The sequence below is a fragment of the Canis aureus genome, chromosome 18 (assembly GCF_053574225.1).
Source record: "Canis aureus isolate CA01 chromosome 18, VMU_Caureus_v.1.0, whole genome shotgun sequence".
In the NCBI taxonomy this organism is placed as follows: domain Eukaryota; kingdom Metazoa; phylum Chordata; class Mammalia; order Carnivora; family Canidae; genus Canis; species Canis aureus.
In genome coordinates this window covers 535548-548808 of record NC_135628.1, presented here as the reverse complement: position 1 = coordinate 548808, position 13261 = coordinate 535548, and the positions used below count along the sequence as shown (strand labels likewise).

General features: G+C 44.2%; 2 protein-coding genes and 1 long non-coding RNA gene across 24 annotated transcripts in view; 1 reads left to right on the top strand and 2 right to left on the bottom strand.

The window, feature by feature from the left end:
• CADPS2 (calcium dependent secretion activator 2) overlaps positions 1–13261 on the bottom strand; it is a 452677-nt gene that overhangs the window by 312510 nt on the left and 126906 nt on the right. The window lies entirely within an intron of this gene.
• On the bottom strand, positions 259–1565 carry RNF148 (ring finger protein 148). Its single transcript, XM_077855985.1, has one exon. The coding sequence runs from the start codon at positions 1332–1334 to the stop codon at positions 432–434; it is 903 nt and encodes a 300-aa protein (XP_077712111.1). The 5' UTR covers positions 1335–1565; the 3' UTR covers positions 259–431.
• On the top strand, positions 7096–10910 carry LOC144288481 (uncharacterized). Its single transcript, XR_013356336.1, has 3 exons — positions 7096–7672; positions 8586–8766; positions 9225–10910. It is a non-coding gene; the product is annotated as an uncharacterized LOC144288481 (long non-coding RNA).

The following is a 13261-nucleotide window of genomic DNA, read 5'->3' as shown; positions in this document are numbered from 1 at the left end:
TGGAAACCAGACTCCATATTAATTAACCATGGAAAATTAAATCAAGATCTAATTCTATAATGAAGCTTAACAACAGTATTAGATATCAAAAATAGGGAAATAAAATTGATGTTAAAAAAACTGAAATATCATGACTCTTTGGCCACAAGGTCATAATCATTTTAATTTGAATAGTAATTTACCTTTAACATATACTAAGGTTCTTATCTGGATAAGGGCCAAAAAGTAACTGTCTAATAGAAAAACAACAAGTTCAAATAGCTGGGCAAGATATGGAGTTTTATTTTAAAAACACACAAATTTCATCCTCTTTAGTACTTAGGTAAAGAAGATGAAGTTGAGCTTTTTCTCGGCATAAAGGGCTAAAAGAGAATTCATTTAATTTCAATCTTAGGAAAGACTCGGTTACATCTTCAGAAGATTCTCCGGGTTTAAGTTTTCAGAATGTCACACTTGCACATGGGGCATGTCCTATGGGCTAAGAGCCAGGGGTCAATGCATGCCTTATGGAACACATGTCTGCACGTTAAAATACGTACTACGTCTTGGGGTTTGTATATGTCAAAGCAAACAACACAACTGTCCTCATTTGGATCTAGTTCCTTATCGCCTTCCTTGAGCACTCGCAGTTGAAGCTGACCAATAGCTTTCTTCACATCTGCTTTCATCTGTCTTCGCCTCCTGGTGGAAGAATTGGGCACCCGGGGTCTCCAGGCACAGTACAAGAAAAGGTAGGCCACGGTGGCAGCCAGGAAGGTGAACAGGGACATGACATAATGGCTCAGCCACGGCATGTGCATTCGCCCCACTTCAATGATGATGGTCACATAGACTCCTTTCTGAATCAAGTGCAGAAGTTCCATGCCTTTCAAGTTGCCTATCATCACTGCGACTATATTTTCCGTTCCCTGGTGAGACATGGGAAACACTTTGTTGCCCGTACCTGGGTAGTTATAGATGATCACCCCATTTGCTCCTTTCTCTGCTGCCACGTTGATTTTGTGTGTGAAAGTACAGCCTCCGCGTTCAATGAGGGCCAACCACGAGTGTGCCTGCTCCGGCCTGCTGAAGTTGGTCATGGGATTACAAGCATTCTGATTCCATCCTTCAGGAAGTACCACCGCACCAGACACCCTTTCCAAAGGAGAATGATTCCCGAACACTCCACTCTCTCCTAATTCCGATATAATCCGATTTCCCACCTGAAAGGTTATATTCAGGTGGGCTGTCCAAATGGATTTTCCTTTTGAGTCAGGAAGGCTAAGTAGTAGAAAGATGCTAAGCCTCAGCAGTTGAGGTGAAACAGAACTAGGAGTAATTCGAAGTAGGCTCATTCCTCCATTTGCCTATTAACTGACAAACAAAAAACAAAACATCAACTGTAAAACAAAGACGCTAACTCCGGTTGTTGGCAGGAGATAATTAAAGCACATTTATGGAGAAAGGCCTGCCTCGGTCAAAGGTATGTTGCTCCTTCCAGCATTTTTATTTTGGGTTGACTGTCTTTCTTATAATGAGACAGAATAGCAAGAGTTGTTATTACTACAATGTGATTTCAAGAAAATTATGACTCCCTAATGGGGAAATTGTGACATCAGAGGTACTTAAGCCAATCCAGTTGTTTATATTAGGGCACTGCATACTGAAATCCTATTGGCCAGAAAGCTACTAAGCAGAGACTCGTGGTTATACCAGAATCAACTCTAAAGCAATAAAGCAGTTCTTTCCCACGTCGGTGAAAAGGGAAAAGCTGCCTAACGCTACTTTATATTCGTTATTTTTCTATCTGTTAAGTGAAGTAGAAATCATTTACGTATCAGTACATGTGGGTGGCCAGTCACCAGTCCTCATGCATGGTTCTATGCTACCCCATATGCTAATCCATGGGCAGTGGGAATGAATCACTCCCACTCTCTTCCAACATTAAATGCTTATCCCAGATTCAACACGAGGACCATAAACGTGTTCTAAAACAGGTACGGGGATCCCTGGGTGGCGCAGTGGTTTGGCGCCTGCCTTTGGCCCAGGGCGCGATCCTGGAGACCTGGGATCGAATCCCACATCGGGCTCCCGGTGCATGGAGCCTGCTTCTCCCTCTGCCTGTGTCTCTGCCTCTCTCTCTCTCTGTAACTATCATAAATAAATAAAAAAAAAAATTTTAAAACAGGTACGTTGGCAATGTGCAAGGCAAATTCAACTTTTCACTATAGAAGTTACTAAGAACCTACTATGTGCTAGGCAGACACTCAGCATATTCATATACTGGAGAAGAAAACACACACCTACTATGTGAAGCTTACAATCTACTGAGGCCAGATTTTAAACACACACACACAAATGTATAGCTATAGGTTGCAATAGCATGGCTCTGAAAGTAAAAGGGTATCAGAGGAATGAATACAAAAGGAGCCAGCCTTTGATTAGGGGGCCGAAGCACTGATTCTCTAAGGAAGTGTGGTGCTTAGTCTAAGACTTGAAAGATAAATCAGAATTGCCCAAGAAAAGAATAATATTTCAGGCAGAGGAAATGGCAGCTTCCAGATGCTGACGCAGGAAAGAACGTAGCAAGTGAGAAGATGTGAAGCAATGTGTGTTTGACAAAACAAGAGAGTAGGAAAGGTGATGAGGGAGAAAGCAAACAGCAGTCAGTGTTCAGGACCAAGGATTAAGGGTTAGGTCCCAGGGACGAGAGAAACGCTGGAGGGTTCCAAGCTGGGGAGGCAACTTATAATAAGCATTTTACGATGTTGACTTGTTAACGAGTACACTTTGGTGCCCTACATGGGAAGTGGGTCGGAGGAGGAGGAGAGCAGAGCGGTGAGATGAGCCTAAGTGGACAGCGGCTTGGAACCCCTGAAAGAGCAGAGACGCAGACAAGTCCGCAAGTTACTTCAAAGGTTGAATTAACAGTCGTGGTAACTGGAAAGGTTGTAGCAGGTACAGGAAAGGATGACCACAACCGTCACCAGTTACTACATTATTGTTGCAAACCATGCCATCTTTACTGTTTTAAAGATCCGTTAATGCTGATTTGCTTCTATTTAATAAAAATTTTTTATCTAAATTCCATTTGCCAACATATAGTATAACACCCAGTGCTCATCCCAAGTGGCCCCCCTCAGTGCCCGTCACCCAGTCACCCCATGCCCCCGCCCACCTCCCCTTCCATAACCCTTTGTGTGTTTCCCAGAGTTAGGAGTCTTTCATGGTTTGTCTCCCTCTCTGATTTTTCCCACTCAGTTCCCCTCCTTTCCCCTATAATCCCTTTCACTATTTCTTATATTCTCCGTATGAGTGACACCATGTGATGATTGTTGATTTGCTTCTATTTTAAATATTCACCTGAAGTCTGTTTCAAGGCTTCAATAACTTGGCAACACTCAAACATTCATTATATGCTTTATATGGGATATACTCTATGTCCCGGGCATGCTAAAACACCCCGAGGATACAAAAAAAACAAAAACAAAGAAAAAAAAAGGCAAGAAAAAAAGGAATCAGAGGCATGTAGAGAGAATATTTCTCATTTTGACAAAAGCATTTAATTGTACCCCCTTGCCCATATTATTTAATATTCATTTTTAAAAATAAATTTGGAAACAAATTTTCATCACTCATACCATTTTCTTCAAGTGTCATTCAGTTCACAGCTGAACGGCTGTAAAGACATCGAAAATGCAGACTTTCCCCAGTTGCAGACCGAGTGAATTCCTGGCCTATTCCATTCACAGTGATGAAGCGAAGCCTTACTAAGAAGACTGTTTACATCATCACATCAGAGGCTGTTTGTTCAATCTGTGATTATTAACATTTGGAGGTAGGATTTTAAGAACTAATTCTGCAAGTCATGGGAGTAAGTGGTGCAGCATAAGGAGTACAGGCAATGGTATCGTAAGAGCCTCAGGCGGTGACAGATGCTAACTACACGCGTGAGCAAAGCATCCAGGATGAGCTTGTCCAAACGTTATGTGTACACCTGAAAGTAACGTGACACCGTGTGTTCGTCGCACTTGAAAAACACAACTGAAACAGATTTTAAAACACTGGAATTACCTTCTTCAAATGAGTTTATTAAAAAAATCACAAAGTTGTGGAGATGTACACAGCATGGTGACTATAGTAAATTAATAAAGTATACTCAAGATTTACCAAGAAAGTAGATCTCAAGTGTCCTCGTCTCTCCCTCTCTCACACACACACACAGATGATAACCACGTGAGGGGATGGTGATCTGGCTTCGCTGCTATGATTTCAAGACAAATACATGTATCAAAACATCACATTGTATACCTTGAATTTACACAATTTTCAATTATGCCTCAGTAAAGCTGGTAAAAATAATTCTTTTAGTTTGCTAATTTTTAAGGGCATAGAGTTTACACGGTAACTATATTTTGCCTTAAAACACATCTCAAAGCTCAAGGTTCTTTGTCTGAAAAGACAGATTTGAAAAGTTCACTACCTCATTGTGTTTTTCTCACCATAAGGTGAAGTAGTTAAGGCAGTGACTCTAAAGACAAATTCAACCGCAATAAATGATCCTTTGCTTCCAACACCGTGGTTTCCAAACAGGGAACACCCTTCCTTTCCAAAGGGATACTTGGGCTATTTCTGGAGACATTTTTGATTGTCACAATGGGAGTGTGCTACTGGTATCTACTGAGTAGAGGCCAGGGATACCTTTAAACATCCCATATCATGTGCATGACAGCCTATGAATTAATTAGCTGGTCCCAAAATGTCAACAGTAAGGCTAAGAAACTAATGGAACAGGCCTGGGAGGAAGAAACTACCCCAAAAGTAATTTCTCCATGATAAACAATCATATCTAAGCTCGTATCATGGACTAAGTTTTTATAATTGACAAAAAAAAAAAAAAATCTATCAAGAACGATGCCCTCACCCCATCTCCATTTCCCATCTTCCTTGGAATAGAAACAGTGGAGACCTGCACAAGAACCTATTAGTCCGTGTAGCCTGATTACAAACTGCATCCATTTCATCAGGACCAGATCCCGAGTCTTTTCTCCTGGGTCCAGGAGAGCTGAAGAGAAAGCAAGGGGGAGGGTACATGGGCTGGGTGACTGGAGCTCTTCTAACCTGCTCCTTTCAGACCATGTATTCAATACGCAGACTTCTTTTTAAGAGCCAAGAATTAAAGTTTTCACTCTGCCCTCTGCAGGAGGACTGAGGGGAACTGAAACGGACTCCTGTGCTTGGTTGATCCGGTGGTTCAAAAGCCCCCACTCCTTCCATCTTGCCCTTCTGCCTCCATACGCTGGTCTTCCCCTTACTCAGGCTCACATCACGATCCTCCCCGGGGGCGGTCACTCCACCTGGCAGCAGGCAGCATGACGGACCACATCCAGATGCACAGAGACTTTCTGCCACTGTGTGTCTACAGAGGAACAAGGTTTAACAGAAACCTACCTAACTTGCCTCGATGTCACTCTGGCTAGCAGAGCTTCACAAAGCCATGCCTAACGGAACCCCCAGGAATCAGAGTAGAATCCTGATGATAAGGGTTAGGTTAACCTTAGCTATGATCTGCTGAGGAGAGCCCGTCCCCCCGCAGAGCACGGGGCGAGAGGGGCTGTAAAGGGAGCTGGTGCTCTGCCACCGAGAGGAAGGGGTAGCCCGGAACGTGCGCAGGTAAACAGAGCAGCTGCAAGGCTCTAAATTCCCGAGTTTTACTTAAATAACCATTAGCCACAACAACCGTGTAGTACACACCATACGCTCTGTACTGATGGGAGCCACAGCCTGCGTTACAAGGACCTCAACGCGGCTCCGATGCGACGGAGGGCGTCACCCAGGCAGGAGAAAGGGGTCATACACAGATTAGGAATGTGCACGTATACATCTTAACTTCCAGATTCCAACTAACATTTCAAGAAAGGTTATAATTTTCATGAAGTTGGGGGTGTGTAAAGCAGGTGATCTCTGCCCCTCTGCTGTTGGTCACCCTCTGTTAGGAATCCTCAAACTTCCACGAATCTCTCCTCTGATGAGCGAGAAACAGTCCAATATATGCATACAGCATTGCCAAGGCACTAGCTCTAAGATACTGGGAATACTGGAGAAACTTCAATAAATTTCACAAGTCGTAGTATCCAGGAACCCACAAAACACACTGGATTTGCATTTCATAAGTTTGAAAACTATGTAGGTTTTCTGCGAGTAATTAAATGCATCATATTGGGAACCGGCAGGAATAGAATACGGACTCAAAGTAGTTCACGGAGAACCACCAAAAAGCAAATAATGCTGGTATTTTCTGAAAGCAGTTATCTTGTAAAACGAAATCGTAGCTTAAAATTTTATGTTTGACTGTAAGCTCGAAAGTTCTCATAAACAATGGATTTTCTCAATTTCTCCCGTAAGTTTATGACTACTTGCACATATTCTCAGATATATGCAATAAAACATTCTTTGACATAACAATGGACTTTCTCCTCTTAATATTTCTGAACCCAGAAAAAAGTTCTGAATATGCTAAAGTGAAATACAGTAGAGTTTTAAAATAACATGAGCTTCTGAATTACCATGAAAGTCACATACTGTGTACTAGCTCAGGCCCAGATGCATGAAAACCACAAAATTTACTCAGGCTCTTCATTATCCTTTGTATTAACCAATTTAATGACTTTCAATATCATTAAAGGCTCTAGTAATTAGGTATATTAGAGAAAACAAACAGCCAAAGCAAACACATTTTAAATCACCACATCACTAACCACGGTTTCTTCACTAATGTGAGCCAGTATTACTATTCCCCTCTGTTTACCTGCAGGCCTAACACTAAGAGTCAGAGGCAGGGAGAAAGTTTAGCTTGTGTAAGAGCTCCATAGCTCCAAGGAGCCAGCAGGACACTGAGGACGGGGAATACTCGCATTTCTCAAACCCTTTAGAGCGCTGGCTCAAAAGAGCTTGCTTGAATGAATAACATGGCCCGTTTAACCACACTTGAATGAATACTCTGCACTGCTTTTGTTTGGCCTTCAAAATCATTCTCCCTGTGTACGGTTTTGCAATAGCATCTTATCTTATCTCTCATCATTGTTTTGCTCACCTTGGAATCATTCTGTTGCCAGAGCAACCTTTAGACAAAAAGTAATGAAGTTTACAATGGCATTCCTGTTTGCTTAGGTGGCCTGCTCTATCCGAAGAATAATACCCAAGCATTAAGAATGGAATATAAGCCTCTCCAGCCTAGTCCTCTTTCCTTTGATCCAGCCTCATTTTCTACCATTAGCAATCCTGAATTTTATGCTTCCTTAGTTCAAACAGCTGACAGTTTCCCCGAACTCTTACTGCACCAGTCACTATAGGAGACCTTACACAGGCTTCATCTCTTCTACAAAACCGCCCCTATGACAGGGACACCGATTGCAAATGACACCAATGACTTTCTTCCCTCAAGTGAAACCCCTTGCCATGTGACTTAGCAGCTCCCTCCATCAGGACGTGGGATTTTTTCTACACCCCTTGAATCTGGAGGGACCGGCGACTTATGTAGGAGAACAGATTAGAGCAGAAGTACTGATGTGCCAGTTCAGAGCCTAGGAGGCCTTATGCTCTTCCCTGGTTCCTCCTCTCTTGGAACTCCACCACGCTCAAGTAAAGAAGACCAGCCTAGCAGACGCAAGAAGCGACTTGGAGGAGACCCTAGGTAAGTAACCTAGCTGAGCCTACCCTCGATCAACCTACAGATAGGCCAACACACGCGAGAGCACAAGATGAGTGGGGATGTCTCTGTGATCATAAAGACAGAGTCTAGCCAAGACCTGAAGACTCACCTAGTCAACCCTAGACTTCCGAGCAGTAACAGATACTGACTCTTATTTTGTAGTTTATGAAAAAAATGTCCCCAATATACAGGGTTTTGTGGGGTGGTTTATTATGTAGCAGCTGATACAGTTCTCTCCACAAAATTATCTTATCTATTAATTTCCTTGCGGGGTGAGTCTCAATCTCTCATCTTTTCAGTATTCATCCTCTACCACTGTATCTAGCACATCATAAATTCTCAGTGAAAGCTGAATAAATTGATAGTGTCATGATCCTCCATATTCTAACCTACACTGTTCCTCATGCAATACCATATCTCTTTAGTTTTATCTTTTTAAGGCTGATAATCTTAGAGTACAACATAGTTAGAATATGTATAATGAGTTCAGTTTTTAATTGTTCGGTAGACTTAATCCTCCAAACTGGATTTCCTATAGCCATAGTTTAATACAAAGACAAACAAGCATTTAGAATATGACCAAATCTCAAAAAAAAAATAAAAATAAAAAAAAAAGGGCAGCCTGGGTGGCCCAGTGGTTTAGCCCCTGCCTTCGGCCCAGGGCATGATCCTGCAGACCCGGGATTGAGTCCCACATCGGGCTCCCTGCATGGAGCCTGCTTCTCCCTCTGCCTGTGTCTCTGCCTCTCTCTCTCTCTCTCTCTCTCGATCTCTCTCTGTGTATCTCTCATGAATAGATAAATAAAATCTTTAAAAAAAAATATGACCAAATCTCTTTACATTGTAATGGGTATAAACCAAACCCATTTCTGGGTTTGTTCTGTTCTGCATTCAGAATTCAAGTCAAGGTTCACATAACTAACACGGAAAGGTAGTCGACAGAGCAAGAACCCATTACTAACCAGCCTGAGAAGTACTTCGGGAGAACCTTCACACCGTACCCTTTGCATTAGGAAGGACAGAGGAAGGAGCTGAAGGTCTTCAGGGAAACACAAGATTAAAGACAGTATTTGATGGTATGCTCATCTTTCTTTGATCCAAGGACAAAAGACATCTTAATATTGACCCTTCATTTAGACTAGAGTTTTGTTTGAAAGACTGGAGAATAAGTAACATACTTAATAAAAGGGGAAAAAATACCAAAGCAGAATCTTTTGAGTAAGCACCAAAACTTGTCCTGTTCTCTTAGTAGACTAGTCTGCTCCTGGAGTTAACGAGAGCCAATGATGGGGCCCAAACGAGTTATGAAGGTTGCTTTTGGGGCTTCGCTGCTTTAGAGTGGTTCTGGACCTTGAGGTCGATTCCAGGCCTTCCTAAGCCCAAGTCAGTCGTCGAAGGTTTCTGTGTGTTGCCTTCCCGAGACCAGTCCCGCTGAGCAGTTAACTGAGTAAGCTCTTAGCGGCCAGAAACAGCAGGGTAGAAGTGATTAAGGAGATTTTCCCACTTAGATCAGTTCTATTTTTCCAATTCACAGGTCACAAAACCCTTCCTCATTTATGAGGTACCTGAATCCCTCCCGGGCGGCAGCAATGAAGAGCAGGAGAGCGGAGTCATCACAGCCAACGCAACTGCAACTGAGCGGAAGCCTCTAGCTGTGGGACGGACCTGCCGTGACCCCCGGCCTAGCTGAGTGACGTGAGCCACACTGAGCCTCAGGTTTCCTGTGTGAGATGGGGAAGCGGCGTCAGCCTCCCGGCACCACGGCGGAGGATCAGATGGCCGCTGTCACACGTATGGGCAAATCACCAAGCACACTGCTGGCACAGCAGGGGCTCGCGAGATGGGCCTTTCTTCACCTTCCCAGTTCTACACAGCCAATTTCTCTCCATTTTCCACCTGATTTTTCTGTACTTTCAAAACCCATCTCAGTCTCCCCTTTGCAGTCTCCCCAGACAAAAGCACCTGCTCCTGTAACACCCTGTTTTTGCACCTCTTTACAGTCAATCTTGCCATACATCACATGCAGCCACATGCTTGTGTCTGATCATAGTTTTGCTCGATTTAAAATGTCTTGTGAGGAGTAGTGTTAACTTATTTTCATAAAGCCTGTTTCTTCTCCCCTTGCTGCTATACTAGCACAGGGACTAGTGCTCAGGGTCAGGTCCCTGTCAAATGTTTAACTTTCCAAGCATTTATTCTTCAAAATATGAAGACATGCCAGCAGCTTTGGCAACCTCTGCTCCGTAAAGCCACCATTAAAAAAAAATACAAACAGGCGATGATTTGACAAGTCTTCCCTCGGCTAAGAATGATTTGACAGCAGTTGTCCAGAAAAGGTTTATTTAATATCACAAGATCAGGGGCCATCTGTCTTACATTTTCTCTCCAAGAGAATTAATTCCATCCACATCTCTGTATCTTAAAATGGAATAATATACAGCCATAAACTAACAACTATTTCTAACGTAGAAGTAGAGTCTACTGAATTAAAAATCCTTTACTCATCTGTATATCAACATATCTGTATCTCAAGTCATACATCAAATGGTCATTGTAAGAAAACTACATCAGATCAATTTTGTACATTTTAGCACCCCAAAGCCCTAAATCAGATCAGCAGGAATGCTGAAAACACAAAGTTCTAAATGAAATCAACTTTTTCAGCAACCCAGAAGGCCTTCTACTATCCCGAGCCAAAATGCAATCAAATTCTGCAATCCCCAGAAACCTGATTAAAATCCTAGAATTCTAAGAAAGTCTCTAAACTGACACAGAACATCTGGTATCACTTTCCTACATATAACATTCACTCCTAAAGACTAGAAATCTATTACATAAATGCCTCTTACTGTCACCAACTGAATAGCTATTATGATTTTCCATTAGAGAAAGTATTTTGGGATTCACAAAGGGGGCAAGAAAATATCTGATTATTATCCTAGCATGTATGACCAACTTCAAACAAAAGGTCCTTTTTTCCCTTTATATCCAGAGACCTCCCATAAAAACAAACAAGACAAAGTATTAAACCTTTTGTTCCACTCTCCCGCCACGATATTGTTTGCTACGCTGAAAAGGAGTCTTGTTTCACCAATTACTTGTCACATTACTAACCCGCATCAAACTCCAAGAACAAGATTCGGGTCACCAATGACTCAAAACCCCACTTTTTAAGGAAAAGATGTTATCACGTGAGGAAGCAAAGTGCTTGTAGAATCCACATAAAGAACTGGTTCTATGCAAGACGGAGCCGCGTTGCGGCTGTTACGCTGTTTTACTGAGACGCACTAAGGTCACCCGGGTGGCTAAGCTCGCTGGGTGCATCCCGCGTGCATCGGGGAGGGGAGCCGCTGGCAGGTGCCTGCCTGGCCGGGGACTGCGCGCCCAGACACAGACTGACGGCCGCGGGCCACGTCGCGCCGGAGGACAGCGGGAGCCACATGCAGGTGCGGCCGAGCAGGTGTGGGCGGGGAGAGGCGAGACCGGGCACCGGCGGGCAGAGCCGCGTGCAGGGAAGGGCCGGGGGCAGAGCAGCCAGCGGGCCACCCACGGGGCCAGCGAACCTGGCGCCAAGTGCTGCGGGGACGGCAGGACCCCAAGTGCCCGAACCCTGCCGTCGGCAGCGCGGGGGGCAGCAGGCGCGGCTCTGGGGCGCCCGGGGGAGCCTGGGGCCGCTGAGGCTGGGGTGAGCAGCGTGGAAGCGGCAAGCCAGGGAGCCCGCGGAGCACCGTGGGGACGGGCTGCCCATCTGCAGCGCGTCCCAGAGAGGCGGCTGTGAGGGACAGAACCCTCCAGAGGCGCGGGGCCGCCCGCCAGACCCAGCCTGTACCCAGGCTCACTACCGAGCCGCTTACTCCACGCTCTGCCCCCCACGCCGGGGGAGCCACCCTCGCCGTCACACGTGCCTCAGTCTTGGCCCCAGCAAGTCCCCTGTCTCAGAAGACCGGCCCGAGCCCCCGCCCGCACCGCGACTCCCGACCCGGAGTTTTCAGAGTCCTCTGTTCCGGCGGCACAGGAGACGGGCGGGCCTCCTCTCCAGCGGACCGGAGCACACACCCAACACTCGCCACATTCACGCCGGGGACCACACACCGCCCACGACGCACAAAGAGCCTCGACAGAAGGCTGGCCTGAGGCAAAAGCGGCCAGCACGCGACAGGAGAGGCGCGCGGCTCACGCCGAAGACCAGGGACGCGCCAGGCCTGGGAGAGGGCACCGGGACGTGCAGGCGCCACAGGACCCTTCACCAGGCCGCTCCTCTCAAGAACAAAAGCAGTAACTGACTTTCCTAATACGGGGAAACAGGCCCAGAGACCCAGACAAAACAAGACCGAGAAACGTCCCAAATGGAAGAACAGGACAAGCCTCAGCGGGAGACTAAGTGAAACAGGCGTAAGTAACAGGCCTGATGGAGAATTTAAAGCAACGATCCTACTGAACTTCAGAAGGGTGAGACAGACCTTAGCAGAGCTGAGGAGTAGCAGAGATAAAGGGCTCAATAGATGAAATGGGAAACATACTTGAAGGAATGGACGTCAGGCCGGAAGAAACAGAGGAACAGATTAATGACCTACAAGACAGAGTAATGGAAAGAAATGTGGCTGAACAAAAGAGAAACGGAATATGCAAAATGAGAATAGATTTAAGGAACTCTGATTCCATCAACTAACGTTCACAGTATAAGAGTTCCCAGAGAAAAGGACAAAGAAAAGGGGACAGAGAATCCCTTTGAAGAAATAATAGCTACAAAGTTCCCTAACCTGGGGAAGGAAACATATCCAGATCCTGGAGGCACAGGGAACCCCTGACAAAATTAACAAAAGCAGATCCAAAGATATACTGTAATCAGATATCACAAAATATGCTGATACCAAAAAAACACTAAAAGCAGCAATACAAAAGATGACTTGATATATAAAAAGGAAACCCCATGAGAAGGCTATCAGATTTTTCAGTAGAAAGATTCTAAGCCAGACAGGAGTGGAATGATATATTCAAAGTGCTAAATGGGAAAAAACCTGAAGCCAAGAGTACCCTATTCAGCAAGGTTATCCTTCAGAACACGAGAGAGTTTTCTATACAAAAAAAGCTAAAAGAGTTCATGACCACTAAACCAGCTCTACCAGAAATATTAAAAGGGATTCTAAATGGAAAGGGAAACCAAGTGATAGTATAAAGGTAGGAAACACAGAAGCAGTAAAAAATGAGTATTTCCATAAAAAAAAAAATCAGTTAAGGATCTCATAAAATATATGTCACCACACCCCTAAAACATAAAGAAGAGATTCAAATTTAATCATAAATTTAATACAGACTGCTATATGCAAATGTTACATAATTGTTACATAAACCTAATGACAACCATAAATAAAAAATCACTAATATGCAAAGAATAAAAAGAAAGAAATCCAAATATACCAGTAAAGAGGGAAAATCTTCAACAACCACCAAACAAGTAATAAAATGGCAATAAATACACAATAATTACCTTGAATATAAATGGGCTAACCGCTCCAATCAAGACGACATAGGGCGATGGAATAAATAAAAACCAAGACTCATCCCTACACT

Excerpts from the sequence above, each read along its gene's own strand:
- RNF148 (XM_077855985.1), bottom strand. The coding sequence starts at position 1,334 with ATGAGCCTACTTCGAATTACTCCTAGTTCTGTTTCACCTCAACTGCTG.